This window comes from Cuculus canorus, chromosome 36 (genome assembly GCF_017976375.1).
Source record: "Cuculus canorus isolate bCucCan1 chromosome 36, bCucCan1.pri, whole genome shotgun sequence".
Classification (NCBI taxonomy): Eukaryota; Metazoa; Chordata; class Aves; order Cuculiformes; family Cuculidae; genus Cuculus; species Cuculus canorus.
The window spans coordinates 432,468-459,506 of NC_071436.1; the positions used below are offsets into that span (position 1 = coordinate 432,468).

Here is a 27,039-nt window from a genome sequence, read left to right on the forward strand (position 1 = left end):
CCAGTTCCCCCCCTCAATCCCATTCCCCTCTCAATCCCATTACCCCCATAATCCCATTCCCCCCTCAATCCCATCCCCCCCCAATCCCATTCCCCCCAATCCCATTCCCCCCCAATCCCATTCCCCCCCAATCCCATTCCCCCCCAATCCCATTCCCCCCCAATCCCATCCCCCCCCAATCCCATTCCCCCCCAATCCCATTCCCCCCCAATCCCATCCCCCCCCAATCCCATTCCCCCCAATCCCATTCCCCCCCAATCCCATTCCCCCTCAATCCCAGTTCCCCCCCTCAATCCCAGTTCCCCCCCTCAATCCCATTCCCCCCCCAATCCCACCCCCCCCAATCCCAATAATTCTCCGGAGCCGTTGGGCTGTGCCATTAATTTAATCTCAGGTACAAAATAGCTTTTGGGGGGAAGGGGGGGGGGGGGGGGCTGGAAGGAAGTGGGGGGGCAGCCCCAAACCCCCGCCCCCCCTTTCCACCCCCCCCCCAATAAAACCCTGGGGGGGCCCCGCGAGGGGGGGGGGCGAAGGATTTGGGGGGCAGGGGGGGGGGGGTTGGGGCGGCCCAAGGGCCCAGCACCATAGGAGTTGGGGACCCCCCCCTGGGATTTGGGGGGGAACCCCCCCCTCTTCTTTCACCCCGACCCCCCCAATAAATAAAAGCGATTCCCCCCCCCCCAAAAAAATGTATAAATAAAAGAAAAAAGGCAAAAAAAAGATCATTTACAAAAAAAAAAGAACACCCCAAAACCCCCGGGGGGGGGGAAGTGGGGGGGGGGAACCCCCAAATCCCCTCCTGGGAGGTTGGGGGGGGGGGGGGAGGATCCCGCTGCCCCCCCTTTTTTTGCACCATAGGTTGGTGGGGAGCCCCCCCCCCTTCCCCCCCCTCCCCTTGTGAAGAATAGAAGGGGGTTTGGGGGGGGTACCCCCAAAACTGACCCCCCCCCTTCTCCCCTGGACCCGTATAGGGGGGATATGGGGGGGGGGGCAGCTGATTTTGGGGGGACGGGGGGGTGATTTTTGGTTGAATCTTAGCAAAGCCCCCCCCCCACTCCCCCCCCCCAAAGCACCTCTTTTATTGGGGGGACCCCCCCCTTTTAGAGCCCCTTGAGTTGAAGGAGGGGGAGACACCCCCATTATAAGCCCCGCCCCCTCCTTGGAGTCACCCCAGGGGACCCCCCAAGATATTTGGGGGGGGGGGCAGCACAGACCCCCCCAAATTGCAGGAGGAGACCTAAAAATCCATGGTTTTGTATAAAAAAAGGGGGTCCCCCCCTTCCCCCCCCCCCAACATGGAGGGTTTGGGGGTGCAGTGGGGGGGGGAGAGGAGTTTTGGGGTGATTTCTCCATGAATAAATAAACAGCGGGGGGGGGGGGGGGGGGGGGGGGGGGGTCGATGTCCGTGTGTCCGTCTGTGCCCCCCCCCACGTCCCCACGTCCTCATCTGGAAGCGGGAGACGCCACCTGAAACGAGGAGGGGGGGTCGGGGGGGGCCCTGGGGGGGGGTACCCCCCATCTCGGAGCCATCCCCCCTCTTTGGGGACATTGGAGGGTCCTCATTACCCTCTTTGGGGACATCAGAGGGTCCTCATCCTCCCTTTGGGGACATCGGGGGGTCCTCATTATCCCCCCTTAGAGTCACTCCCCCCCCTTTGGGGACATCGGGGGGTCCTCATTACCCCCCTTAGAGTCACTCCCCCCCCTTTGGGGACATCGGGGGGTCCTCACCCCCCCTTAGAGCCATTCCCCCCTCTTTGGGGACATCGGGGGGTCCTCATTACCCACTTTGGGGACATCGGGGGGTCCTCATTATCCCCCCTTAGAGCCATCCCCCCCTCTTTGGGGACATCGGGGGGTCCTCATCCCCCCCTTAGAGCCACCCCCCCACTTTGGGGACATCGGGGGGTCCTCACCCCCCCCCTTAGAGCCATTCCCCCCTCTTTGGGGACATCAGGGGGGTCCTCACCCCCCCTTAGAGCCACCCCCCCCACTTTGGGGACATCAGGGGGTCCTCATTACCCCCTTTGGGGACACCGGGGGGTCCTCACCTCCCCCCTTAGAGCCATCCCCCCCTCTTTGGGGACATCGGGGGGTCCTCATCCCCCCCTTAGAGTCACCCCCCCCACTTTGGGGACACCAGGGGGTCCTCAGAGCCACCACCCCTTGATGTCCCCATTGTGTTGTCCCCAAACCAATTGGATGTCCCCATGGCCGTGTCCCCATGGCCGTGTCCCCATGGTGGTGTCCCCAAACCAACTGGGGGTCCCCAACTAAGTGGGTGTCCCCATGGTGGTGTTCCCATCCTGGTGTCCCCTTTACTGTCCCCATCCTGGGGACCCCAAAACCAAGTGGATGTCCTCCTTTGTGTCCCCATCGTGGTGTCCCAAACCAAGTGAGGGTCCCCCTTGGTGTCCCCATGGTGGTGTCCTCTTTAGTGTCCCCATCCTGGTGACCCCAAAACCAAGTGGGTGTCCCCCTCGGTGTCCCCATTGTGGTGTCCCCATGGTGGTGTCCCCTTGAGTGTCCCCATCCTGGTGACCCCAAAACCAAGTGGATGTCCCCCTCGGTGTCCCCATGGTGGTGTCCCCATGGTGGTGTCCCCTTGAGTGTCCCCATCCTGGTGACCCCAAAACCAAGCGGATGTCCCCCTTAGTGTCCCCATGCTGGTGACCCCCAAACCAAGTGGATGTCCCCCTCGGTGTCCCCATTGTGGTGTCCCCATGGTGGTGTCCCCTTGAGTGTCCCCATCCTGGTGACCCCAAAACCAAGTGGATGTCCCCCTTGGTGTCCCCCTTGGTGTCCCCAAAACCAAGTGGATGTCCTCCTTGGTGTCCCCATTGTGGTGTCCCCGTGGTGGTGTCCCCATGGTAGTGTCCCCTTTAGTGTCCCCATCCTGGGGACCCCAAACCAAGCAGATGTCCTCCTTGGTGTCCCCATCGCAGTGTCCCCATCGTGGTGTCCCCAAACCAAGTGAGGGTCCCCTTTGGTGTCCCCATCTTGGTGTCCCCAAACCAAGTGGCTGTCCCCCTCGCTGTCCCCATGGCGGTGTCCCCATCGTGGTGTCCCCATTGTGGTGTCCCCCTCAGGGTCCCTATCATGGTGTCCCCATTGTGGTGTCCCCAAACCAAGTGGATGTCCCCCTCGCTGTCCCTATGGTGGTGTCCCCCTTGGTGTCCCCATTGCAGTGTCCCCATTGCAGTGTCCCCATGGTGGTGTCCCCCTTGGTGTCCCCATCGTGGTGTCCCCAAACCAAGTTGTGTGTCCCCCTCGCTGTCCCTATGGTGGTGTCCCCCTTGGTGTCCCCATTGCAGTGTCCCCATCGTGGTGTCCCCAAACCAAGTGGATGTCCCCCTTGGTGTCCCCCTCAGAGTCCCTATGGTGGTGTCCCTCTCAGTGTCCCCATCGTGGTGTCCCCATGGTGGTGTCCCCTTTGGTGTCCCCATGGTGGTGTCCCCAAACCAAGTGGGTGTCCCCCTCAGTGTTCCTATCATGGTGTCCCCATTGTGGTGTCCCCATTGTGGTGTCCCCATGATGGTGTCCCCCTCAGTGTTCCTATCATGGTGTCCCCATTGTGGTGTCCCCAAACCAAGTGGATGTCCCCCTTGGTGTCCCCCTCAGAGTCCCTATCATGGTGTCCCCATGGTGGTGTCCCTCTCAGTGTCCCCATCGTGGTGTCCCCATGGTGGTGTCCCCCTTGGTGTCCCCATCGTGGTGTCCCCAAACCAAGTGAGGGTCCCCTTTGGTGTCCCCATGGTGGTGTCCCCAAACCAAGTGGGTGTCCCCCTCAGTGTTCCTATCATGGTGTCCCCATTGTGGTGTCCCCATTGTGGTGTCCTCATCATGGTGTCCCCATGGTGGTGTCCCCCTTGCTGTCCCCATGGTGGTGTCCCCCTTGGTGTCCCCATCGTGGTGTCCCCAAACCAAGTGAGGGTCCCCTTTGGTGTCCCCACGGCGGTGTCCCCATGGTGGTGTCCCCCTCGCTGTCCCCATTGTGGTGTCCCCACGGCGGTGTCCCCACGGCGGTGTCCCCACGGCGGTGTCCCCACGGCGGTGTCCCCCCCGGGGCGGTGCCGCGTGCTCCTCACCAGGGTGAAGCCGTCGTAGATCTGCATCAGCTCTTCGGTTTTGTACTGCTCGAGGACGACGACGCCGTGGAGAGCGCCGGAGCGGCGCCGCGCGCAGCCCTCGCAGTGCACCAGGTACGTATTGCGCCCGCCCGTCTCGCTCGTCACGAACAGGATGTTGAACACCTCCACCTGCCGCGACAACCGCGCCGCCATCGTCAGCACAACCGCGCCACCGCCATCGCGAGCACAACCGCGTCAACGCGAGGACAATGGCGTCAACGCGAGGATAATGGCGTCACCACCATGAGCACAACGGAGGCACCGCCACCATGAGCACAATGGCGTCAACGCGAGGACAATGGCGTCACCGCCATTGTGAGCACAACAGCGTCAACGCGAGGATAATGGCGTCAACGCGAGGATAATGGCGTCAATGCGAGGACAATGGCGTCACCACCGTGAGCACAATGGTGTCAACGCGAGGATAATGGCGTCAACGCGAGGACAATGGCGTCAATGCAAGGACAATGGTGTCAACGCGAGGACAATGGCGTCAACGCGAGGATAATGGCGTCAACGCGAGGATAATGGCGTCACCACCGTGAGCACAATGGCGTCAACGCCACCATGAGCACAATGGTGTCAACGCGAGGACAATGGCGTCAATGCGAGGATAATGGCGTCACCACCATGAGCACAATGGTGTCAACGCGAGGACAATGGCATCAACACGAGGACAATGGCGTCAACGTGAGGATAATGGCGTCACCACCATGAGGACAATGGCGTCAATGCGAGGACAATGGCATCAACACGAGGATAATGGCGTCAACGCAAGGACAATGGCGTCAACGCGAGGATAATGGCGTCACCACCATGAGGACAATGGCGTCAACGCCACCATGAGCATAATGGCGTCAACGCAAGGACAATGGCGTCAACGCGAGGACAATGGCGTCACCACCGTGAGCACAATGGCGTCAACGCCACCATGAGCACAATGGCATCAACGCGAGGACAATGGCGTCAATGCGAGGATAATGGCGTCACCACCGTGAGCACAATGGCGTCAACGCGAGGACAATGGTGTCAACGCGAGGACAATGGCATCAATGCGAGGATAATGGCGTCACCACCATGAGGACAATGGCGTCAACGCGAGGACAATGGCATCAATGCGAGGATAATGGCGTCACCACCATGAGGACAATGGCGTCAATGTGAGGACAATGGCGTCAACGTGAGGATAATGGCGTCAACGCGAGGACAATGGCGTCAACGCCACCATGAGCACAATGGCATCAACGCGAGGACAATGGCGTCATCAACGCGAGGACAATGGCGTCAACGCGAGGACAATGGCGTCAACGCGAGGACAATGGCGTCACCACCGTGAGCACAACCGCGTCAACGCGAGGACAATGGCATCAACGCGAGGATAACGGCGTCACCGCCATCGTGAACACAATGGCGTCAACGTGAGGACAATGGCGTCACCACCATGACAACAATGGTGTCACCACCGCCATGACAACGGCGTCACCGCCACGACAATGGCGTCACCACTGCGACGACAATGGTGTCACCACTGTGAGGACAATGGTGTCACTACCACAACAACAGCGTCACCACTGCAACGACAATGGTGTCACCACCGTGAGGATAACGGTGTCACCACTGCAATGACAATGGTGACACCACCGTGAGGATAACGGTGTCACCACTGTGATGACAATGGTGTCACCACCGTGAGGACAATGGCGTCACCACTGTGAGGACAATGGCGTCACCACTGTGAGGATAACGGTGTCACTGTTGCTGTGAGGACAATGGCGTCACTGCCGCGGGGAGAAATGGCCAAGAGAACGCCAAGGCTGTGGCAAAGAGCAGCGCAAAACCGTGGCCGAGGTGACGCCAAGGCTGTAGCCAAGAGGATGTCAAGGCCAAGGCCACACCAAGGCCAAGGCCAAGGTGACGTCAAGGCCAAGACAACATCAAGGCCAAGGCCACAGCCATGATGATGTCAAGGCCAAGAGCACACCAAGGCCATCGCCAAGACAACCTCAAGGCCACGACTGCGCCAAGGTTGTAGCCATGATGATGTCAAGGCCAAGACAACACCAAGGCTGTAACCAAGACAATGTCAAGGCCAAGACTGTAGCCAAGATGATGTCAAGGCCACAACTGCGCCAAGGCTGTGGCCAAGACGATGTCAAGGCCATGACCACGGCCAAGATGATGTCAAGGCCAAGACCACACCAAGGCCATCGCCAAGACAGCCTCAAGGCCAAGACCAAACCAAGGCTGTAGCCAAGATGACGTCAAGGGCAGGACAACATCAAGGCCAAGGCCGTAGCCAAGATGACGTCAAGGCCAAGACCAAACCAAGGCCACAGCCAAGGTGACATCAAGGCCACGACAACACCAAGGCCGTAGCCAAGACAATGTCAAGGCCAAGACGATGTCAAGGCCAAGACCACAACCAAGATGATGTCAAGGCTAAGACGACACCAAGGCCATAACTAAGACAATGTCAAGGCCAAGGCCGTAGCCATGATGATGTCAAGGCCAAGACCACACCAAGGCCACAGCCAAGATGATGTCAAGGCCACGACTGCGCCAAGGTTGTAGCCAAGAGGATGTCAAGGCCAAAACCACGCTGAGGCTGTAGCCAAGACAACCTCAAGGCTAAGAGCACACCAAGGTCGTAGCCAAGATGATGTCAAGGCCACGACCACAGTCAATACGATGTCAAGGCCACGACCATGGCCAAGATGATGTCAAGGCCAAGACCACATCAAGGCCAAAGCCACAGCCATGATGATGTCAAGGCCAAGACCACACCAAGGCCGTAACCAAGACGATGTGAAGGCCAAGGCCGTGGCCCAGAGGGTGGCATGGTGGCCCCGTCCCCGTCCCCGTCCCCGTGCCCGTGCCCGTGCCGCACTCACGTCGCACTCGTTGCAGTAGTAGGCCGGCTCGTCCTTCACGCGGCCCTGGTAGGCGATCTTCTTGCCGGCGCGGACGAGGCTCTCGCGCTGCACCTGACAGTGCTTGATGGACTGCATCAGGCAGTACCTGCGCCAACCGTCACCGTCACCGCCAACGCCAACGTCACCACCACCGCCAACGTCAACGTCACCACCACCACCACCAATGCCAACGCCACCACCACCGCCAACGCCACCGCCTCAGGGCGGCCTCAGCCCCGTCCCATCCCCACGGTTGTCCCAATGCTGAGGTGGCCCTGTCCCCATCATGGTGTCCCCATCATGGTGTCCCCATCGTGGTGTCCCCCATCATGGTGTCCCCATCATGGTGTCCCCATCGTGGTGTCCCCATCGTGGTGTCCCCATCATGGTGTCCCCCCATCGTGGTGTCCCCATTGTGGTGTCCCCATCGTGGTGTCCCCATCGTGGTGTCCCCCCATCGCTGTTGTCACCCCAATCGTGACCCGTCCACGTCCCCGGGATGGCCCTAAACTGATGTGATGCCATCCTCGGTGTCCCCAAGGTGACCCCATCCCTACTGTCACTCTGTCCCTACTGTCACCGTGTCCTCAAGGTGACCCCATTCCTGCTGTCACTTTGTCCCTGGTGTCCCCCTGTCCCTATTGTCCCCCTGTCCTCAAAGTGACCCCATCCCTATTGTCATCCTGTCCCTATTGTCACCCCATCTCTATTGTCCCCCTGTCCCCAAGGTGACTCCATCCCTACTGTCACTTTGTCCCTGCTGTCCCCCTGTCCCTACTGTCACCGTGTCCTCAAGGTCACCCCATCCCTGTTGTCCCCCTGTCCCTAAGATGACCCCATCCCTATTGTCCCTCTGTCCCCAAGGTGACCCCATCCCTACTGTCATCCCATCCCTGGTGTCCCCCGTCCCTAAAGTGACCCCATCCCTACTGTCACCCCATCTCTATTGTCCCCCTGTCCCCAAGGTGACCCATCCCTGGTGTCCTCCTGTCCCCAAGGTGACCCCATCCCTGCTGTCCCCCTGTCCCTGGTGTTACCCCATCCCTATTGTCCCCCCGTCCCTGTGGTGTCCCCGCGGTGTCCCCGGTGTCCCTGTGGTGTCCCCGTGGTGTCCCTGTGGTGTCCCCGCAGTGTCCCCAAGGTGACCCCATCAGTGTCCCCCTGTCCCTAAGGTGACCCCATCAGTGTCCCCCTGTCCCCAAGGTGCCCCCATCCCTGCTGTCCCCCTGTCCCTGGTGTTACCCCATCCCTATTGTCCCCCCGTCCCCGTGGTGTCCCCGTGGTGTCCCCTGTGTCCCCGCGGTGTCCCCGCGGTGCCCCCCCCTCACTTGATCATGGCGTAGAGGTCGGGGTCGGAGATTTTGACGGTGCGGGCGACGTTCCAGGACACGTGGATCATGGGGACGATGGACTTCACGTTCTTCACCTCATTCCACTCGTAGCGCTCCAGCGCCAACTGGTACTGATAGGCTGGGGGGGACACGGGGGACAGGGGGGGACAGGGACAGGGGGGACAGGGGGGGACACGGGGATGAGGGGACAGTAGGGACACGGGGACAGGGGGGACAGGGGGACAGGGGGGACACGGGGGGACGGGGGACACAGGGGACACGGGGGGACAGGGACACATGGACACGGGGGGACGGGGACACAGGGACAGGGGGACAGTGGGGACGCGGACACAGGGATGAGGGGACACAGGGACAAGGGGACAGTGAGGACAGGGGACACAGGGACGGGGGACACGGGGACAGTAGGATGAGGGGAGAAGGGGACAGTGGGACAAGGGGACGAGGGGACATCAGTGACACCGCCCGCTGGCTCCCTCCAGGCCGTGTCCCCCCTCCCTGTGTCCCCGTGGTGGCCCTTCTTGTCACATCCCTGATGTGTCCCTGTGTCACCCCTGTGTCCCTGTGTCACTTCTATGTCCCTACAGTGTCCCCGTGTCACTTCTACGTCACTTCTCTGTCCCTCCTGTGTCCCTACTGTGTCCCTATGTCACTTCTATGTCCCTGCAGTGTCCCTCCTGTGTCCTTTTGTCCCTCCTGTGTCCCTCCTGTGTCTCTGCAGTGTCCATGTGTCACTTTTATGTCCCTCCTGTGTCCCTCTGTCCCTTCTATGTCCCTGCAGTGTCCCTCCTGTGTCCCTCTGTCACTTCTATGTCCCTGCAGTGTCTCTCCTGTGTCCCTCTATCCCTCCTATGTCCCCGCTGTGTCCCTGTGTCACTTCTATGTCACTCCTATGTCCCTGCCGTGTCCCTACTGTGTCCCAATGTCACTTCTATGTCACTTTTATGTCCCTGCTGTGTCCCTGTGTCACTTTTATGTCCCTGCTATGTCCCTCCCTTGTCCCTTTGTCACTTCTATGTCCCTGCAGTGTCCCTGTGTCACTTCTATGTCACTTTTATGTCCCTCCTGTGTCCCTCCTGTGTTCCTCCTGTGTCACTTCTATGTCACTCCTGTGTCCCTGCTATGTCCCTCCTGTGTCCCTGTGTCCCTCCTATGTCCCTGCAGTGTCCCTCCTGTGTCCCTATGTCCCTCCTGTGTCCCTCCTGTGTCCCTCTGTCACTCCTACGTCCCTGCCGTGTCCCTCCTGTGTCCCTGTGTCACTTCTATGTCACTCCTACGTCCCTGCCGTGTCCCTATGTCCCTCCTACGTCCCTGCCGTGTCCCTCCCGTGTCCCTCTGTCCCCGCCGTGTCCCCGTGTCGCCGCCGCTCACCGGTGAGGGGCCCGACGTTCCAGGCGATGTTGTTGCACCAGCCGGTGGCCTGCACCCAGTGCACGGTGCCGGCGTTGATCCACACCAGGTCGCCGGGGCGCTGCACGAAGCGGTACACGGGGATGTTGGAGCGGTAAAGGTCCTCCAGGATGGGCCACCACGAGCCCGTCAGGTAGTCCACGCCGTGCCTGCGGCCAACCAGGGGGCGGGGTCACGGAGGACACGCCCCCTCCCCCTCCTAAGACACGCCCACATCCCAGCTTAACCCACACCCTCTGCTCATAAGGCATACGGAGCCTGGTGCCATGTGGTGGCCACGCCCCCAATCGCAAGCCACGCCCCCACCATAAACCACGCCCACATGAGACAAGCTGTCCTGTTGTGGCCACGCCCCCCGTGAGACCACGCTGTTATGTTGTGACCACGGCCCCCCCGCAAACCACCCACCCACTGCCCTGTTGTGGCCACGCCCCCATCAGCCACGCCCCCAACATAAGCCACGCCCCCCACAAAAGACCCTGCTGTCATCACACCCCCACCATAAGCCACTGCCCTGCTGAGACCACGCCCCCAACATAAGCCACGCCCCCCAGATCACACTGCCTTGATGTGGCCACGCCCCCACTGTAAACCACGCCCCACTGCCCTGCTGTGGCCATGTCCCCGAACACAAGCCACGCCCCCACATAAACCACGCCCACAGACATCTGTCCAGGTGTGGCCACGCCCCCATAAAGCCATTCCCCCATATCCATTGTCCTGCACTGGCCACGCCCCCAGCATAAGCCACGCCCACACAAAACCAATTGTCCTGTGGCCACGCCCCTATAAGCCACGCCCCCACAAAAAAGACCCTACTGTCATCACACCCCCACTGTAAGCCACGCCCCACTACCCTGCGGAGACCACGCCCCCAACATAAGCCACGCCCCCAGGTCACACTGTCCTGTGTGGCCACGCCCCCACTGTAAACCACGCCCACTGCTCTGCTGTGACCACGCCCCCGAATATAAACCACGCCCCCACATAAACCACGCCCACCATACCTCTGACCAGGTGTGGCCACACCCCCATAAAGCCATTCCCCCATATCCATTGTCCTGCGGTGGCCACGCCCCCACTGTAAGCCACGCCCCCCACAAAGACTGTACTGTTCTGGTATGGCTACGCCCCCCAAGACCCCACTGACCTGCTGTGGCCACGCCTCCATTGACCACGCCCCCTTAAATAAACCACGCCCCCACTTGAGGGCACCGCCTCATTCTGGCTACAGGCGCATCCCTAAGCCCCGCCCCCATGGGAGCCCACTGTTCTGCTCAGGCCACGCCCCAATCAGTAGCCTCGCCCACAGTGTCGTGGGCACGCCCACATCCATAAGCCCCGCCCACAGTGCCTGTTGTGGCCACGCCCACATCCATACGCTCTACCACTGGTAGCATCGGGACCACGCCCCCCCGCCTTGGCCACGCCCATATCCTCAAGCCACACCCCCTACATGACATTACCGCCAACTGAGCATTCTGACCATGCCCCCGCCCATAGCCACGCCCACACAGCCGCTGGCCACACACCCCCATATAGGGCAGAGCCACCCTCCTGGCTCCTCCCTTCCCCTTCTAAGCTCCGCCCCTTTCCCCTGAGCACACCCCATATAGGGCAGAGCTGCTCTCCTGGCTCCTCCCCTCCCCCTCTAAGCTCCTCCCCTTTCCCCTGGCCACGCCGCCATATAGGGCAGAGCTGCCCTCCTGGCTCCTCCCTAAGCTCCGCCCCTTTTGCCCTGACCACGCCCCATATAAGGCAGAACTGCTCTCCTGGCTCCTCCCCTCCTCCTCTAAGCTCCTCCCCCTTTTCCCTGGCCACGCCCCCATATAGGGCAGAACTGCTCTCCTGGCTCCTCCCCTCCACCTCTCAAGCCCCGCCCCCTTTTCCCCATGCCACGCCCCCCATATAGGGCAGAGCTGCCCTCCTGGCCCCTCCCCTCCTCCCCTAAGCCCCGCCCCTTCCCCTGGCCCCGCCCCCTCACTTGTCGCAGAAGGCCGAGATGGTTTCCCAGTAGTGTTCGTGCACCGCGAACCACTCGCAGTCCCCGGGGCCGATGTTGATGTTGACCGAGCAGAAGTTGTTGTTCTCCTGGTGGCCTACGGGGGGCGACACCACCGTCACGACACCGTCGCGACACCGTCATGTCACGACACCCACGATGTCCCCATAATGTCCTCATCCCCACAATGTTCCTCATCTTTTGATGTCCCCACAATGTCCCCAACCCCATGATGTCCCAACGATGTCCCCACAATGTCCCCACAATTTCTCCATCCCCACAATGTCCCTCATCCTTTGATGTCCCCATGACGTCCCCACAATGTCCCCCATCTCCACAATGTCCCCACAATGTCCCCATCCCCACAATGTCCCCATGATGTCCCCAACCCCATGATGTCCCAACGATGTCCCCACAATTTCTCCATCCCCACAATGTCCCTCATCCTTTGATGTCCCCACAATGTCCCCACAGTGTCCCCATCTCCACAATGTCCCCACAATGTCCTCATCCCCACAATGTCCCCACAATGTCCCAATGATGTCCTCATCCCCACATGTCCCTCATCCTTTGATGTCCCCACAATGTCCTCATCTCCACAATGTCCCCACAGTGTCCCAATGATGTCCCGATGTCCCCACAATGTCCCCCATCCCCACAATGTCCCTCATCCTTTGATGTCCCCACGATGTCCTCATCCCCACAATGTCCTCATCCCCACTATGTCCTCATCCCCACTATGTCCCCAGTGTCCCCCATCTCCACAATGTCCCCATGATGTCCTCATCCCCACAATGTCCCTCATCTTTTGATGTCCCCACGATGTCCCTCATCTCCACAATGTCCTCATGATGTCCCCACAATGTCCCCCATCCCCACAATGTCCCCACAATGTCCCAATGATGTCCTCATCCCCACGATGTCCCTCATCCTTTGATGTCCCCACAATGTCCTCATCCCCACAATGTCCCCACAATGTCCTCATCCCCACGATGTCTCTCATCCCCACAATGTCCCCACGATGTCCCCACAATGTCCCTCATCCCCACAATGTCCCCATGATATCCCTCATCCTTTGATGTCCCCACGATGTCCCTCATCCCCACGATGTCCTCATGATGTCCCCCATCCCGATGTCCCCACGATGTCCTCATCCCCACGATGTCCCTCATCCTTTGATGTCCCCATCTCCACAATGTCCTCATGATGTCCCCACAATGTCCCTCATCCTTTGATGTCCCCACGATGTCCCCACGATGTCCCTCATCCTTTGATGTCCCCACAATGTCCTCATCCCCACGATGTCCCCCATATCCACGATGTCCCCACGCTGTCCCCCATCCCCGCGGTGTCCCCGCGGTGTCCCCCGGTACCGGGCGTGCGGCTGCCGGGGACCTTCATGTAGAGCTGGACGGTGTTCATGCCGAGGATGGTGTGACCCACGTGGCTCAACATGTTCCCCGTGGAGGAGACGCGCATGAAGGCCGGGAGCTTCAGCAGCTCCTGCAGCTGCGGCTTCCACCTGACCAGCCACCCACGGGGCGTCACCCACGGGGGGACGGCACCCACCCACGGCACCCACCCACGGCACCCAGGGGGTGTGGCACCCATTGGATGTCATCCATAGGGTGTGGCACTCATTGGATGTCACCCATGGGATATGGCACCCATTGGATGTCACTCATGGGATGTGGCACCCATTGGATGTCACCCATTGGATGTCACCCATGGGTTGTGGCACCCATTGGACGTCACCCGTGGGATGTGGCACCTATTGGACGTCACCCATTGGATGTCACCCATGGGTTGTGGCACCCATTGGACATCACCCATAGGATGTGGTACCCATTGGATGTCGCCCATTGGACATCACCCACAGGATGTCACCCATAGGATGTGGCACTCAAGGGATGTCACCCATAGGACGTGGCACTCATTGGATGTCACCCATTGGATGTCACCCATGGGATATGACACTCATTGGATGTCACCCATAGGACGTGGCACTCATTGGATGTCACCCATTGGACGTCACCCATGGGTTGTGGCACCCATTGGACGTCATTCATTGGACGTCACCCATGGAATATGGCACCCATCGGATGTCACCCATAGGATGTGGCACCCACAAGATGTCACCCATGGGATATGGCACCCATTGGATATCACCCATTGGATATCACCTATAGGATGTGGCACCCATTGGATGTCACCCATTGGACATCACCCATAGGGTGTGGTACCCAATGGATGTCACCCATTGGATGTCACCCATGGGTTGTGGTACCCACTGGACATCACCCATAGGATGTGGTACCCATTGGATGTCACCCATTGGACATCACTCATTGGATGTCACCCATGGGATATGGCACCCATTGGACATCACCCATGGGATGTGGCACCCATTGGACGTCACCCACAGGACTTCACCCGTGGGATATGGCACCCATTGGATGTCACCCACAGGACGTCACCCGTGGGATGTGGCACCCATTGGACATCACTCATTGGACGTCACCCATGGGTTGTGGCACCCATTGGATGTCATTCATTGGACGTCACCCGTGGGATATGGCACCCATGGGATATGGCACCCATTGGATGTCACCCATGGGATATGTCACCCATGGGATATGGCACCCATTGGATGTCACCCATGGGATGTGGTACCCATTGGATGTCACCCATTGGACATCACTCATTGGACGTCACCCATGGGTTGTGGCACCCACTGGACATCACCCATGGGACGTGGCACCCATTGGATGTCACCCACAGGATGTCACCCATGGGATATGGCACCCATTGGACGTCACCCATTGGATGTCACTCATTGGATGTGGAACCCATTGGATGTCACCCATTGGACATCACTCATTGGATGTCACCCATGGGATATGGCACCCATTGGACGTCACCCATTGGATGTCACTCATTGGATGTCACTCATGGGTTGTGGCACCCATTGGATGTCACCCATGGGTTGTGGCACCCACTGGACGTCACCCATAGGACGTCACCCATGGACTGTGGCACCCATTGGATGTCACTCATTGGACGTCACCCATGGGTTGTGGCACCCATTGGATGTCACCCATAGGATGTGGCACCAATTGGATATCACCCATTGGACGTCACCCATGGGATACGGCACCCATTGGACGTCACCCATAGGATGTGGCACCCATTGGAAGTCACCCATTGGACATCACCCATAGGATGTGGCACCCATTGGACGTCACCCATTGGACATCACCCATAGGATGTGGCACCCATTGGACGTCACCCATTGGACGTCACCCATGGGATACGGCACCCATTGGACGTCACCCATAGGATGTGGCACCCATTGGACGTCACCCATTGGACATCACCCATAGGATGTGGCACCCATTGGACGTCACCCATTGGACATCACCCATAGGATGTGGCACCCATAGGATGTGGCACCCATTGGATGTCCCCCCCGGGCCGTGTCCCCCCCCCGCAGGTGTCCCCTCACCGTTTGGCGTCCGAGAGGTCGATGTTGGTCCCAAATTTGATGATCTGGTGGGATTTCTGGTCGGGGTTTCTGTGGGGGACAGAGGGGGGACACGGGGGTCACGGCGGGGTCACAGAGGGACAGGGGGGTCACGGGGGGGTCCCGGGGGTCATTAGGGGACAGGGGGGTCATGAGGGGATGGAGGGGTCATGAGGGGACGGGGGGGTCATGAGGGGACACGGGGGGTTCACGGGGGGACAGGGGGGTCACAGGGGGTCATGAGGGGTCACGAGGGGACATGGGGGGGTCACAAGGGGACAGGGGGGTGACGAGGGGACAGGGGGGTCACAGGGGGTCACGAGGGGTCACGAGGGGACATGGGGGGTCACAAGGGGACATGGGGGTGACGAGGGGAGGGGGGGTCACAGGGGGTCACGAGGGGACATGGGAGGTCATGAGGGGACATGGGGGTGACGAGGGGACAGGGGGTCATGGGGGGACAGGGGGGTCACACAGAGGACATAGGGGGTCACAGGGGACAGGGGGGTCATGGGAGGTCACAGGGGACACGGGGGGACAGGGGGGTCACGAGGGGACACGGGGGGCCACGAGGGGGCCGTGGGGGTGACGGGGGGACAGGGGGGTCACGAGGGGACACGGGGGGTGATGAGGGGACAGGGGGGTCATGGGAGGTCACAGGGGACACGGGGGGGACAGGGGGGTCACGAGGGGACACGGGGGTCACAGGGGGACAGGGGGGTCATGAGTGGATGGTGGGTCACAGGGGGGACATGGGGGTCATGGGGGGACAGGGGGGTCACAGGGGGTCACAAGGGGACATGGGGGTGATGGGGGGACAGGGGGGTGACGGGGGGTCACAGGGGTCACAAGGGGACATGGGGGTGATGGGGGGACAGGGGGGTCATGAGTGGATGGTGGGTCACAGGGGGGACATGGGGGTCATGGGGGGACAGGGGGGTCACAGGGGGTCACAAGGGGACATGGGGGTGATGGGGGGACAGGGGGGGTGACGGGGGGTCACAGGGGTCACAAGGGGACATGGGGGTGATGGGGGGACAGGGGGGTGACGGGGGGTCACAGGGGTCACAAGGGGACATGGGGGTGATGGGGGGACAGGGGGGTGACGGGGGGTCACAGGGGTCACAAGGGGACATGGGGATGATGGGGGGACAGGGGGGTGACAGGGGGTGACAGGGGGTGACGAGGGGACACGGGGGCGGCCGTACCCGGGCGGTGTCTCCGTGGTGCTGTCGGGCTCCTCCGTCTCCTCATCCTCACTGTCCTTGTCCTCCTGCACCCGCGGGGCCACCTCAGGTCCCCAACACCCTCGGGGGCCCCACGTGGCCCCCCCTGTACCCTCCATGTCCCCCCATGTCCCCCCATGTCCCCATGTCCCCCCATATCCCCATGTCCCCCATGTCCTCATGTCCCCCTATGCCCTCGTGTCCCCAATGTTCCCCATGTCCCCCCCATGTCCCCATGTCCCCCATATCCCCCCATGTCCCCCATATCCCCCATGTCCCTGCATGTCCTTATGTCCCCCCATGTCCCCCCATGTCCCCAATGTCCCCCATGTCCTTATGTCCCCCCATGTCCCCATGTCCCCCCATGTCCTTATGTCCCCCCATGTCCTTATGTCCCCCCATGTTCCCCATGTCCCCATGTCCCCCATATCCCCCCATGTCCCCCCATGTCCCCCATGTTCCCCCATGTCCCCCACGTCCCCCCATGTCCCTGCATGTCCTTATGTCCCCCCATGTCCCCCCATGTCCCCAATGTCCCCCATGTCCCCCTGTTTCCCCCCCATGACCCTCAGGGACCCCTGGAAGGAGGAAATCTGTCCCCCCCCCATGTCCCCATGTCCCCCCATATCCCCCATGTCCCCATGTCCCCCCCATATCCCCCATGTCCCCCCCATGTCCCCCATGTCCCCCGTGTCCCCCATGTCCCCATGTTCTCCCATGTCCCCCATATCCCCCATGTCCCCCATGTCCCCCATGTCCCCATGTCCCCATGTCCCCCCCATATCCCCTATGTCCCCATGTCCCCCGTCCCCATGTCCCCCATGTTCCCCCATATCCCCCATGTCCCCCATATCCCCCATGTCCCCCATGTCCCCCCCATATCCCCTATGTCCCCATGTCCCCCGTCCCCATGTCCCCCATGTTCCCCCATATCCCCCATGTCCCCCATATCCCCCATGTCCCCATGTCCCCATGTCCCCCATGTCCCCCTATATCCCCTCATGTCCCCATGTCCCCCATATCCCCCATATCCCCCATGTCCCCCATGTCCCCCCATATCCCCCATGTCCCCATGTCCCCCATATCCCCCATGTCCCCCCCATATCCCCCATGTCCCCCATGTCCCCCCATATCCCCCATGTCCCCATATCCCCCATATCCCCCATGTCCCCCCCATATCCCCCATGTCCCCCATGTCCCCCATGTCCCCCCATATCCCCCATGTCCCCATGTCCCCCATGTCCCCATGTCCCCCCATATCCCCCATGTCCCCATGTTCCCCCATATCCCCCATGTCCCCCCATGTCCCCCATGTCCCTATGTCCCCCATGTCCCCCCATATCCCCCATGTCCCCATGTCCCCCATGTCCCCCCATATCCCCCATGTCCCCCATGTCCCCCCATATCCCCTATGTCCCCCCATATCCCCCAGGTCCCCCCATGTCCCCCCATATCCCCCATGTCCCCATGTTCCCCCATATCCCCCATATCCCCCATGTCCCCCCATATCCCCCATGTCCCCCATGTCCCCCCATATCCCCCATGTCCCCATGTCCCCCCCATATCCCCATATCCCCCCATGTCCCCCCCATATCCCCCATATCCCCCATGTCCCCCATGTCCCCCCATGTCCCCCCCATATCCCCATATCCCCCCATGTCCCCCCATATCCCCCCATGTCCCCCCATGTCCCCCCATATCCCCCCATGTCCCCCTATGTCCCCTATGTCCCCCCATGTCCCCCCATGTCCCCATATCCCCCATGTCCCCCCATATCCCCCCATATCCCCCCATGTCCTTATGTTCCCCCATATCCCCATATCCCCCCATGTCCCCATGTCCCCCCAATGTCCCCCAATGTCCCCCCCGTGTCCCCCCCTGACCTGCAGGGACTCCTGGAAGGACGAGGCCTGGTATTGGGCGTATTTGGCGATGGTGGTGTGGGAGCGGCTGCTCTCGCAGGGCCAAACCTGTCGCGTTCCCGACAGATCCCAGTTCTGATCCGACGGCTGCTGCACCTGCGTACGGACCTCCACCGCGTGCTCCCCGCTCGCCTCCACCAGCGTCTTCGTGCTGAATAACCCCAAATCTGCCCAGACGGGGGGGACATAGGAGGATTGGGGGGGACATTGGGACAGGAAAGGGGACAGGGATGGGGGGCACAGGGACCCAGTGTCTTCCTGCTGAATAGCCCCAAGTTTGGGGAAATGGGGGGGTCAGGGGGGGCTATGGGGATGGGGGACACGGGAGGGATTGGGGGGGACGTGGGGACAGGGATGGGGACAGGAAAGGGGACAGGGATGGGGATGACAGGGATGGGGGAACAGGGAAGGGGACAGGGATGGGGGGCACAGGGACCCAGCGTCTTCCTGCTGAATAGCCCCAAGTTTGGGGAAATGGGGGGGTCAGGGGGGGCTATGGAGATGGGGGACACGGGAGGGATTGGGGGGGACACGTGGGGACAGGGATGGGGACAGGAAAGGGGACAGGGATGGGGATGACAGGGATGGGGGAACAGGGAAGGGGACAGGGATGGGGGGCACAGGGACCCAGCGTCTTCCTGCTGAATAGCCCCAAGTTTGGGGAAATGGGGGGGTCGGAGGGGGCCTATGGGGATGGGGGACACGGGAGGGATTGGGGGGGACGTGGGGACAGGGATGGGGACAGGGATGGGGATGACAGGGATGGGGGAACAGGGATGGGGACAGGGATGGGGGGCACAGGGACCCAGCGTCTTCCTGCTGAATAGCCCCAAGTTTGGGGAAACGGGGGGGCCGGGGGGGGGCTATGGAGATGGGGGACACGGGAGGGATTGGGGGGGACGTGGGGACAGGGATGGGGACAGGAAAGGGGACAGGGATGGGGGGGACAGGGGGAACAGGGATGGGGGAACAGGGATGGGGGGCACAGGGACCCAGCGTCTTCCTGCTGAATAGCCCCAAGTTTGGGGAAACGAGGGGGCCGGGGGGGGGCTATGGAGATGGGGGACACGGGAGGGATTGGGGGTGGACACGTGGGGACAGGAGGATTTGGGGGGGACACGTGGGGACAGGGATGGGGGGACAGGAAAGGGGAGAGGAAAGGGGACAGGGATGGGGACAGGGATGGGGGGCACAGGGACCCAGCGTCTTCCTGCTGAATAGCCCCAAGTTTGGGGAAATGGGGGGGTCAGAGGGGGCCCCACAGGGGTGGGGGACACGGGAGGGATTGGGGGGGACACGTGGGGACAGGGATGGGGAGGTCCCCATGGGTGGATGTAGGTCACTATGGGTCAGAGGGGGTCCCTATGGGGCAGAGGGGGTCCCTATAGATTTCCTATGGGTGGATGTGGGTCCCTATGGGTCGGGGGGGTCCCCTATGGGGCAGAGGGGTCCCTATGGGTCACAGGGGGTCCCTATAGGTCCGGGGGGTCCCTATAGGTTCCCTATGGGCAGTTGGGTCCCCATGGGTGGATGTGGGTCCTTATGGGTCAGGGGGTCCCTATGGGTCAGAGGGGGTCCCTATGGGTCAGAGGGGTTCCTATGGGTCAGGGGGGTCCCTATGGGTCAGAGGGGGTCCCTATGGGTCAGGGGTGTTCCTATGGGTCAGAGGGGTTCCTATGGGGCAGAGGGGGTCCCTATGGGTCAGGGGGGTCCCTATGGGTCAGAGGGGTCCCTATGGGTCCGGGGGGTCGCGGGGGGCACTCACTGAGGCGCAGGGACCCCGCCAATCCCCGGATGACGGTGATGGGGTTCTTGGGGTCAGTGCAGAACTGGAGCAGCACCGGCGAGAAGGCGTCGCGCTTACTCTCCAACTGCCGGGGGGGAAAACATCCGATCAGAGCCCAGAGATCAATAATCAGAGCCCAGAGATCAATAACCAGAGCCCTGGGATCAATAACCAGAGCCCAGAGATCAATAATCAGAGCCCTGGGATCAATAACCAGAGCCCTGGGATCAATAATCAGAGCCCTGGGATCAATAACCAGAGCCCCGGGATCAATAACCAGAGCCCAGAGATCAATAACCAGAGCCCTGGGATCAATAATCAGAGCCCAGAGATCAATAATCAGAGCCCAGAGATCAATAATCAGAGCCCCGGGATCAATAACCAGAGCCCAGAGATCAATAACCAGAGCCCCGGGATCAATAACCAGAGCCCTGGGATCAATAACCAGAGCCCCGGGATCAATAACCAGAGCCCAGAGATCAATAACCAGAGCCCCGGGATCAATAACCAGAGCCCAGAGATCAATAACCAGAGCCCCGGGAATCAATAATCAGAGCCCAGAGATCAATAATTAGACCCTGGGGATCAATAACCAGAGCCCAGAGATCAATAATCAGAACTCTAAGATCAATAATCAGAGCCCAGAGACCAATCAGAGCCCCGGGATCAATAATCGGAGCCCCAGGATCAATAATTGGAGCCCTGGGATCAATAATCGGAGCCCTGGGATCAATAATCGGAGCCATGGGGATCAATCAGAGCCCTGAGATCAATAATCGGAGCCGTGGGGATCAATAATCGGAGCTGTGGGGATCAATCAGAGCCCCGGGGATCAATAATCGGAGCCCCATAGGTCAATCAGAGCCCCAGGGATCAATAATCGGAGCCCCATAGGTCAATCAGAGCCCCGGGGATCAATAATCGGAGCCCCATAGGTCAATCAGAGCCCCGGGGATCAATAATCGGAGCCCCATAGGTCAATCAGAGCCCCAGGGATCAATAATCGGAGCCCCATAGGTCAATCAGAGCCCCGGGGATCAATAATCGGAGCCCCATAGGTCAATCAGAGCCCCGGGGATCAATAATCGGAGCCCCATAGGTCAATCAGAGCCCCGGGGATCAATAATCGGAGCCCCATAGGTCAATCAGAGCCCCGGGGATCAATAATCGGAGCCCCATAGGTCAATCAGAGCCCCGGGGATCAATAATCGGAGCCGTGGGGATCAATAATCGGAGCCGTGGGGATCAATAATCACAGCCCAGGGGATCAATAATCAGAGCCCCATAGGTCAATCAGAGCCCCGGGGATCAATAATTACACCCCAAGGATCAATAATTAGACCTCAATAATTAGGGCTCTTGGTGGCCACTGAGGGCTCTTAGTGGCCAAAGGGGCTCTTGGTGGCCAGAGGGACTCTTGGTGGCCCAGATGGGACTCTTGGTAGCCCTGGGGAGGCTCTTAGTGGCCAGAGGGGCTCTTGGTAGCCCAGATGGGGCTCTTATGGCCAAAGGGGCTCTTAGTGGTCAGATGGGGCTCTTGGTAGCCCACTGGGGGCTCTTGGTAGCCCATTGGGACTCTTAGTGGCCAGAGGGGCTCTTGGTACCCCACTGGGGGCTGTTGTTGGCCAGAGGGGCTCTTGGTAGCCCGTGGGGGTCTCTCAGTGGCCCGCGGGGGTCTCTCGGTAGCCCATTGGGTCTCCCGGTAGCCCTGGGGGGTCTCTCGGTAGCCTGCGGGGGTCTCTTGGTGGCCAAAGGAACTCTCAGTAGCCCATGGGGGGCTGTTGTTGGCCAGAGGGGCTGTCGGTAGCCCTGGGGGGTCTCTCGGTGGCCCGGGGGGGTCTCCCGGTAGCCCGTGGGGGCCTCTCGGTGGCCCATTGGGCCTCTCGGTAGCCCAGATGGGGCTCTTGTTGGCCAGAGGGACTCTCGGTAGCCCGTGGGGTTCTCCCAGTGGCCCATTGGGCCTCTCGGTGGCCCATTGGGTCTCTTGGTAGCCCGTTGGTGCTCTCAGTGGCCAGAGGGACTCTTGGTAGCCCAGATGGGTCTCTCGGTAGCCCATGGGGTCTCTCAGTGGCCAAAGGACCTCTCGGTGGCCCGCGGGGGTCTCCCGGTAGCCCGTTGGGTCTCCCGGTGGCCCATGGGGGTCTCTCGGTAGCTCCTGGGGGTCTCCCGGTAGCCCTGGGGGGGTCTCCCGGTGGCCCATTGGGCCTCTCGGTAGCCCAGATGGGGCTCTTGGTGGCCAGAGGGGACTCTTGGTGGCCCATTGGGACTCTTGGTAGCCCATTGGTGCTCTCAGTGGCCAGAGGGGCTCTCGGTAGCCCACGGGGGTCTCCCCGTGGCCCATTGGGCCTCTCGGTAGCCCAGAGGGACTCTTGGTAGCCCTGGGGGGACTCTTTGTAGCCCAGATGGAACTCTTGGTAGCCCACTGGGGACTCTTGGTAGCCCAGATGGGACTCTTAGTAGCCCGATGGGACTCTTGTCAGCCAGAGGGACTCTTGGTGGCCCATTGGGACTCTTGGTAGCCCAGATGGGACTCTCGTTGGCCAGAGGGACTCTTGGTAGCCCAGATGGGACTCTTAGTAGCCCGATGGGACTCTTGTCAGCCAGAGGGACTCTTGGTGGCCCCTTGGGACTCTTGGTAGCCCAGATGGGACTCTCGTTGGCCAGAGGGACTCTTGGTAGCCCAGATGGGACTCTTAGTAGCCCGATGGGACTCTTGTCAGCCAGAGGGACTCTTGGTGGCCCCTTGGGACTCTTGGTAGCCCAGATGGGACTCTCGTTGGCCAGAGGGACTCTTGGTAGCCCAGATGGGACTCTTAGTAGCCCGATGGGACTCTTGTCGGCCAGAGGGACTCTTGGTGGCCCCTTGGGACTCTTGGTAGCCCAGATGGGTCTCCCGGTGGCCCGTTGGCACTCACGTAGATGCTGGGCGTGGGGGGGCTGAGCTTCTCCCGCGGCAGCCGCTCCTCTGCGTCGATTCGCGGTTTCACCGACTGCGACGGCGATAAATACGACTCCCGGAAGGGCCCCGAGAGCCGCACCTGCCTGGGGGGGGGGGGGGAACAGTGAAACGGGGGCCCCCGAGCACCCCAAAAACACCCCAAAAACACCCCAAAAACCGGAGGGGGGGGCACTCAAACGGGGACCCCCGGAGCACCCCAAAAACACCCAGAGGCACCCCCTAAACCGGAGGGGGGGGCACTGAAACGGGGACCCCCGAGCACCCCAAAAACACACAGAGGCACCCCCAAACCTGAGGGGGGGGCAGCGAAACGGGGACGCCCCGAGCACCCCAAAAACACCCAAAAACACCCCCTAAACCTGCGGGGGGGGCAGTGAAACAGGGACCCCAAAAACAACCACAGACACCTCAAAACCCCTCCAATCCCCCCAAATCCCCCTTCAGCCCCCCCAAAACCCACTCCAATCCCCCCAAATCCCCCTTCAGCCCCTCAAAAGCCCCCCAATTCCCCCCCAAGCCCCCTCTAACCCACTCCAATCCCCCCCAAATCCCCTTCTGCCCCCCTAAACCCACTCCAACTCCCCCAAATCCCCTTCTGCCCCCCCAAACCCACTCCAACTCCCCCAAATCTCCCTTCTGCCCCCCCCAAACCCCACTGACTCCCCCCCAAACCCCCCCCAATTCCCCTCTAATGCCCTCCAATCCCCCCCAAATCCCCCTTCAGCCCCCCAAACCCCACCAATTCCCCCCCAGACCCCCTTTAATGCCCCCCAAACCCCACCGATTCCCCCCCAAACCCCCTCTAATGCCCTCCAATCCCCCCCAAATCCCCCTTCAGCCCCCCCAGACCCCACCGATTCCCCCCAAACCCCCTTTAATGCCCTCCAACCCCCCCAAATCCCCCTTCAGCCCCCCCACCCCCCCCAATTCCCCCCAAACCCCCTTTAATGCCTTCCAAACCCCACCAATTCCCCCCCAAACCCCCTCTAACGCCCTCCAACCCCCCCAAATCCCCCTTCAGCCCCCCCAAACCCCACCGATTCCCCCCCAAATCCCCTTTAATGCCTTCCAAACCCCTCCAATTCTCCCCCAAACCCCCTCTAAAGCCCTCCAACCCCCCCAAATCCCCCTTCAGCCCCCCCAAACCCCCTCTAATGCCTTCCAATCCCCCCAAATCCCCCTTCAGCCCCCCCAAACCCCTCCAATTCCCCCCCAAACCCCCCTCTAACGCCCTCCAACCCCCCCAATCCCCCTTCAGCCCCCCAAACCCACTCCAATCCCCCCAAATCCCCCTTCAGCCCCCCAAACCCCCCCTAATTCCCCTCTAACGCCCTCCAAATCCCCCTTCAGCCCCCCCCAAACCCCCCCAATTCCCCCCAAACCCCCTCTACACCCACTCCAACCCCCCAAATCCCCCTTCAGCCCCCCTAAACCCACTCTAACTCCCCCAAATCTCCCTTCTGCCCCCCCCAAACCCCCCCAATTCCCCTCTAATGCCCTCCAACCCCCCCAAATCCCCCTTCAGCCCTCCCCGACCCCCCTCTACACCCACTCCAATCCCCCCAAATCCCCCTTCAGCCCCCCTAAACCCACTCTAACTCCCCCAAATCTCCCTTCTGCCCCCCCCAAGCCCCCCTAATTCCCCTCTAACGCCCTCCAACCCCCCCAAATCCCCCTTCAGCCCCCCCCGACCCCCCTCTACACCCACTCCAATCCCCCCAAATCCCCCTTCAGCCCCCCTAAACCCACTCCAACTCCCCCAAATCTCCCTTCTGCCCCCCCCAAACCCCCCTAATTCCCCTCTAACGCCCTCCAACCCCCCCCAAATCCCCCCAATCCCCCCCCAAACCCCACTCCAAGCCCCCCCCCCCACCCCCATCAGCACTGACTTGCTGGCGCGGACGACCTCGGCGGCGCTGTGGCGGATGGTGAGTTGGGCCAAGGGGAGCCCTCGGGGTTCCTCCAGTTCGGAAGCGACGAAGGGGTCTCCCCCTCCTCCGGCGGCAGCGCCCCCCCCTCCGGCAGCCCCCGTCGTTCCGCTTTCCACTTTGATAAGGCGGATCTTCAGCTCTTTCGGGGGACCTTCGCCGAGCGATCGCAGCTTCAAGAGATCGGCCGAGCTGACCAAAGTCGGAGGAGGTGGAGGAGGTTGGGGGGTCCCGGATGGATTTGGGGGTCCCCCTCCTTTCGTTTCAAGTCGAAAAGGTTCTCCTTTGTCTTGAACTTCAGCGCTTTGTAAATCCAAAGTAGCCAAAACGGGGCGTTGGCGTTCTTTCCGTTGGGGGCGTCGGCGCGGGGGGGCGCGGCGAAGGTCGCGGTGACGGGGGGGGGGGTCTTCGGTAACGGCGCCCCCCTAATTTAGGGGGGTCGGCGGAAAGGGGAAGGGTCGGAGGAGACGGAGGGGGCGGCGGGGGGCGCCCCGCTTGCTCGGCTAAGGTCTCGCAGGCTCGGCTGATCTCCTCCAACGCCTCCGATTCCGTCCGGGATGAAGGAAGAGAAAGCGGGGGGGTTCCCTCATCCTGATAGATTTTTGGGGGGCCACAGGAGGAAGGGGTTGGGGGCGCCCAGCCGGGCGTTGAGGTAGCGAGTTGGGGGGCGGCTGGAGGAGACGGTGGTGTTTTAGGGGGGCCGTTAAGTTTCGCCCCTCCGTTTTTTTTCCCTTCGAAAGAAGCGAAGAAAGATTCGTCGCGTTTTCCGAAGGGATAAAGGCGGGGGGGGTCCGGGGGGGGATCCGGCCCTGGGGGGACCCCAAAAGGAGGAGCTTTAGGGCGGGCGAGAGGTGGGGGGCTGGGAAGGAGGGGGGGGACGGGTGGAGGAGGAGGAGGAGGAGGAGGAGGAGGGGGAGGTGGAGGAGGAGGGGGGGGTGTTGGGGGAGGAGGAGGGGGGGCCGGGATGGTGACCCCCCCTTCGTCCTCTTCCTGCCGGATGGATTCATCCAACATTTTCATGATATTGGCTAAACCGTCCGGTAAAATCTTAGCGAATTCGGGGGGTTCCTCGAATTGATCGTCTAAAGGGGGAGCCCCGAAATCGAAAAGGCGTCGGGGAACCCCCGGAGAGGAAGAAGAAGAAGAAGGGGGGGGGGGAAGAGGTTGCTCGGAAAGGGGGGCGCTCTTTGGATAGGCGACCCCCGAAGAATTTGGGGGGCTGAGAGGAGGAGGAGGAGGAGGAGGAGGGGGGGGGGGAAGAAGAGGAAGGAGAGGTTCCTGAGGTATCGGGGGGACCCTCCGGGGGTGGGAGGGGCGGTGGGTGAGGGGGGGTCCCCAGCCAGAAATTTGGGGGGGGCGGTCGGCGAGAAGGGGGTTCGTTTTCCTCTTCTTGTTTGGAGGAATAAGAGCAGCGGAAAGGAGGAGTTTGGGGGGACGGAGGGGGACCCCCCTCAAAAGGAGTTTGGGTCCCCCCCGCAGTGCTGGTGGTGCTGTTGGGATCCGGGAAAGATATTGGGGATCCCCCTCTTAAAGAAGGATCGTTATCCCCCCCCCCAGTTTTGGGTGGTCCCCCAAAAAGGATCTCCTCCAAAGGGTCGCCCCCCCCCGCCTCTTTCAGCCAAGGAAGGGGGGGGTGGGGGGTTTGGGGGGGGCAACAGGGGAGCCCCCCCCCCACCGCCGCCGGCGGCTCCGCAGCTTGGAAGCGGTCGGGAACCTGTTTGGGGGGGGAAAAGGGGGGGCACTAATGAGGTCCCCCATATCCCTGCGCACCCCCACATCCCTGTGCACCCCCATTATCCCCTCCTCACCCCCATATCCCCCCATTATCCCCCTCCTCACCCCCATATCCCCCATTATCCCCCTCCTCACCCCCATATCCCCCCATTATCCCC

The 27,039-nt window shown here is 61.4% G+C and overlaps 1 protein-coding gene across 1 annotated transcript; it reads right to left on the minus strand.

Annotated features, from left to right (window-relative positions):
• Positions 1-1,378: 1,378 nt before the first annotated feature.
• On the minus strand, positions 1,379-26,161 carry KDM6B (lysine demethylase 6B). Its single transcript, XM_054052698.1, has 14 exons — positions 26,120-26,161; positions 25,109-25,572; positions 23,176-23,302; positions 20,240-20,345; positions 18,436-18,641; positions 16,535-16,599; positions 15,309-15,377; positions 13,177-13,325; positions 11,786-11,900; positions 9,763-9,950; positions 8,371-8,512; positions 7,022-7,148; positions 4,089-4,259; positions 1,379-1,467 (listed from the first exon to the last, which is right to left on the minus strand). The coding sequence occupies exons 1-14, from the start codon at positions 26,159-26,161 to the stop codon at positions 1,444-1,446; spliced, it is 1,995 nt and encodes a 664-aa protein (XP_053908673.1). The 3' UTR covers positions 1,379-1,443.
• Positions 26,162-27,039: the final 878 nt, after the last annotated feature.

Bases quoted from the DNA above. Each gene is read 5' to 3' on its own strand.
- KDM6B (XM_054052698.1), bottom strand. From the start codon at position 26,161: ATGTTGGATGAATCCATCCGGCAGGAAGAGGACGAAGGGGGG. The intron at 23,303-25,108 runs GTCAGTGCTGAT...CCCCCCCCCCAG, and splicing joins GAGGTCGTCCGCGCCAGCAA to GCAGGTGCGGCTCTCGGGGC. The intron at 13,326-15,308 runs GTGAGGGGACAC...GTGGCTGGTCAG, and splicing joins GACCTCTCGGACGCCAAACG to GTGGAAGCCGCAGCTGCAGG.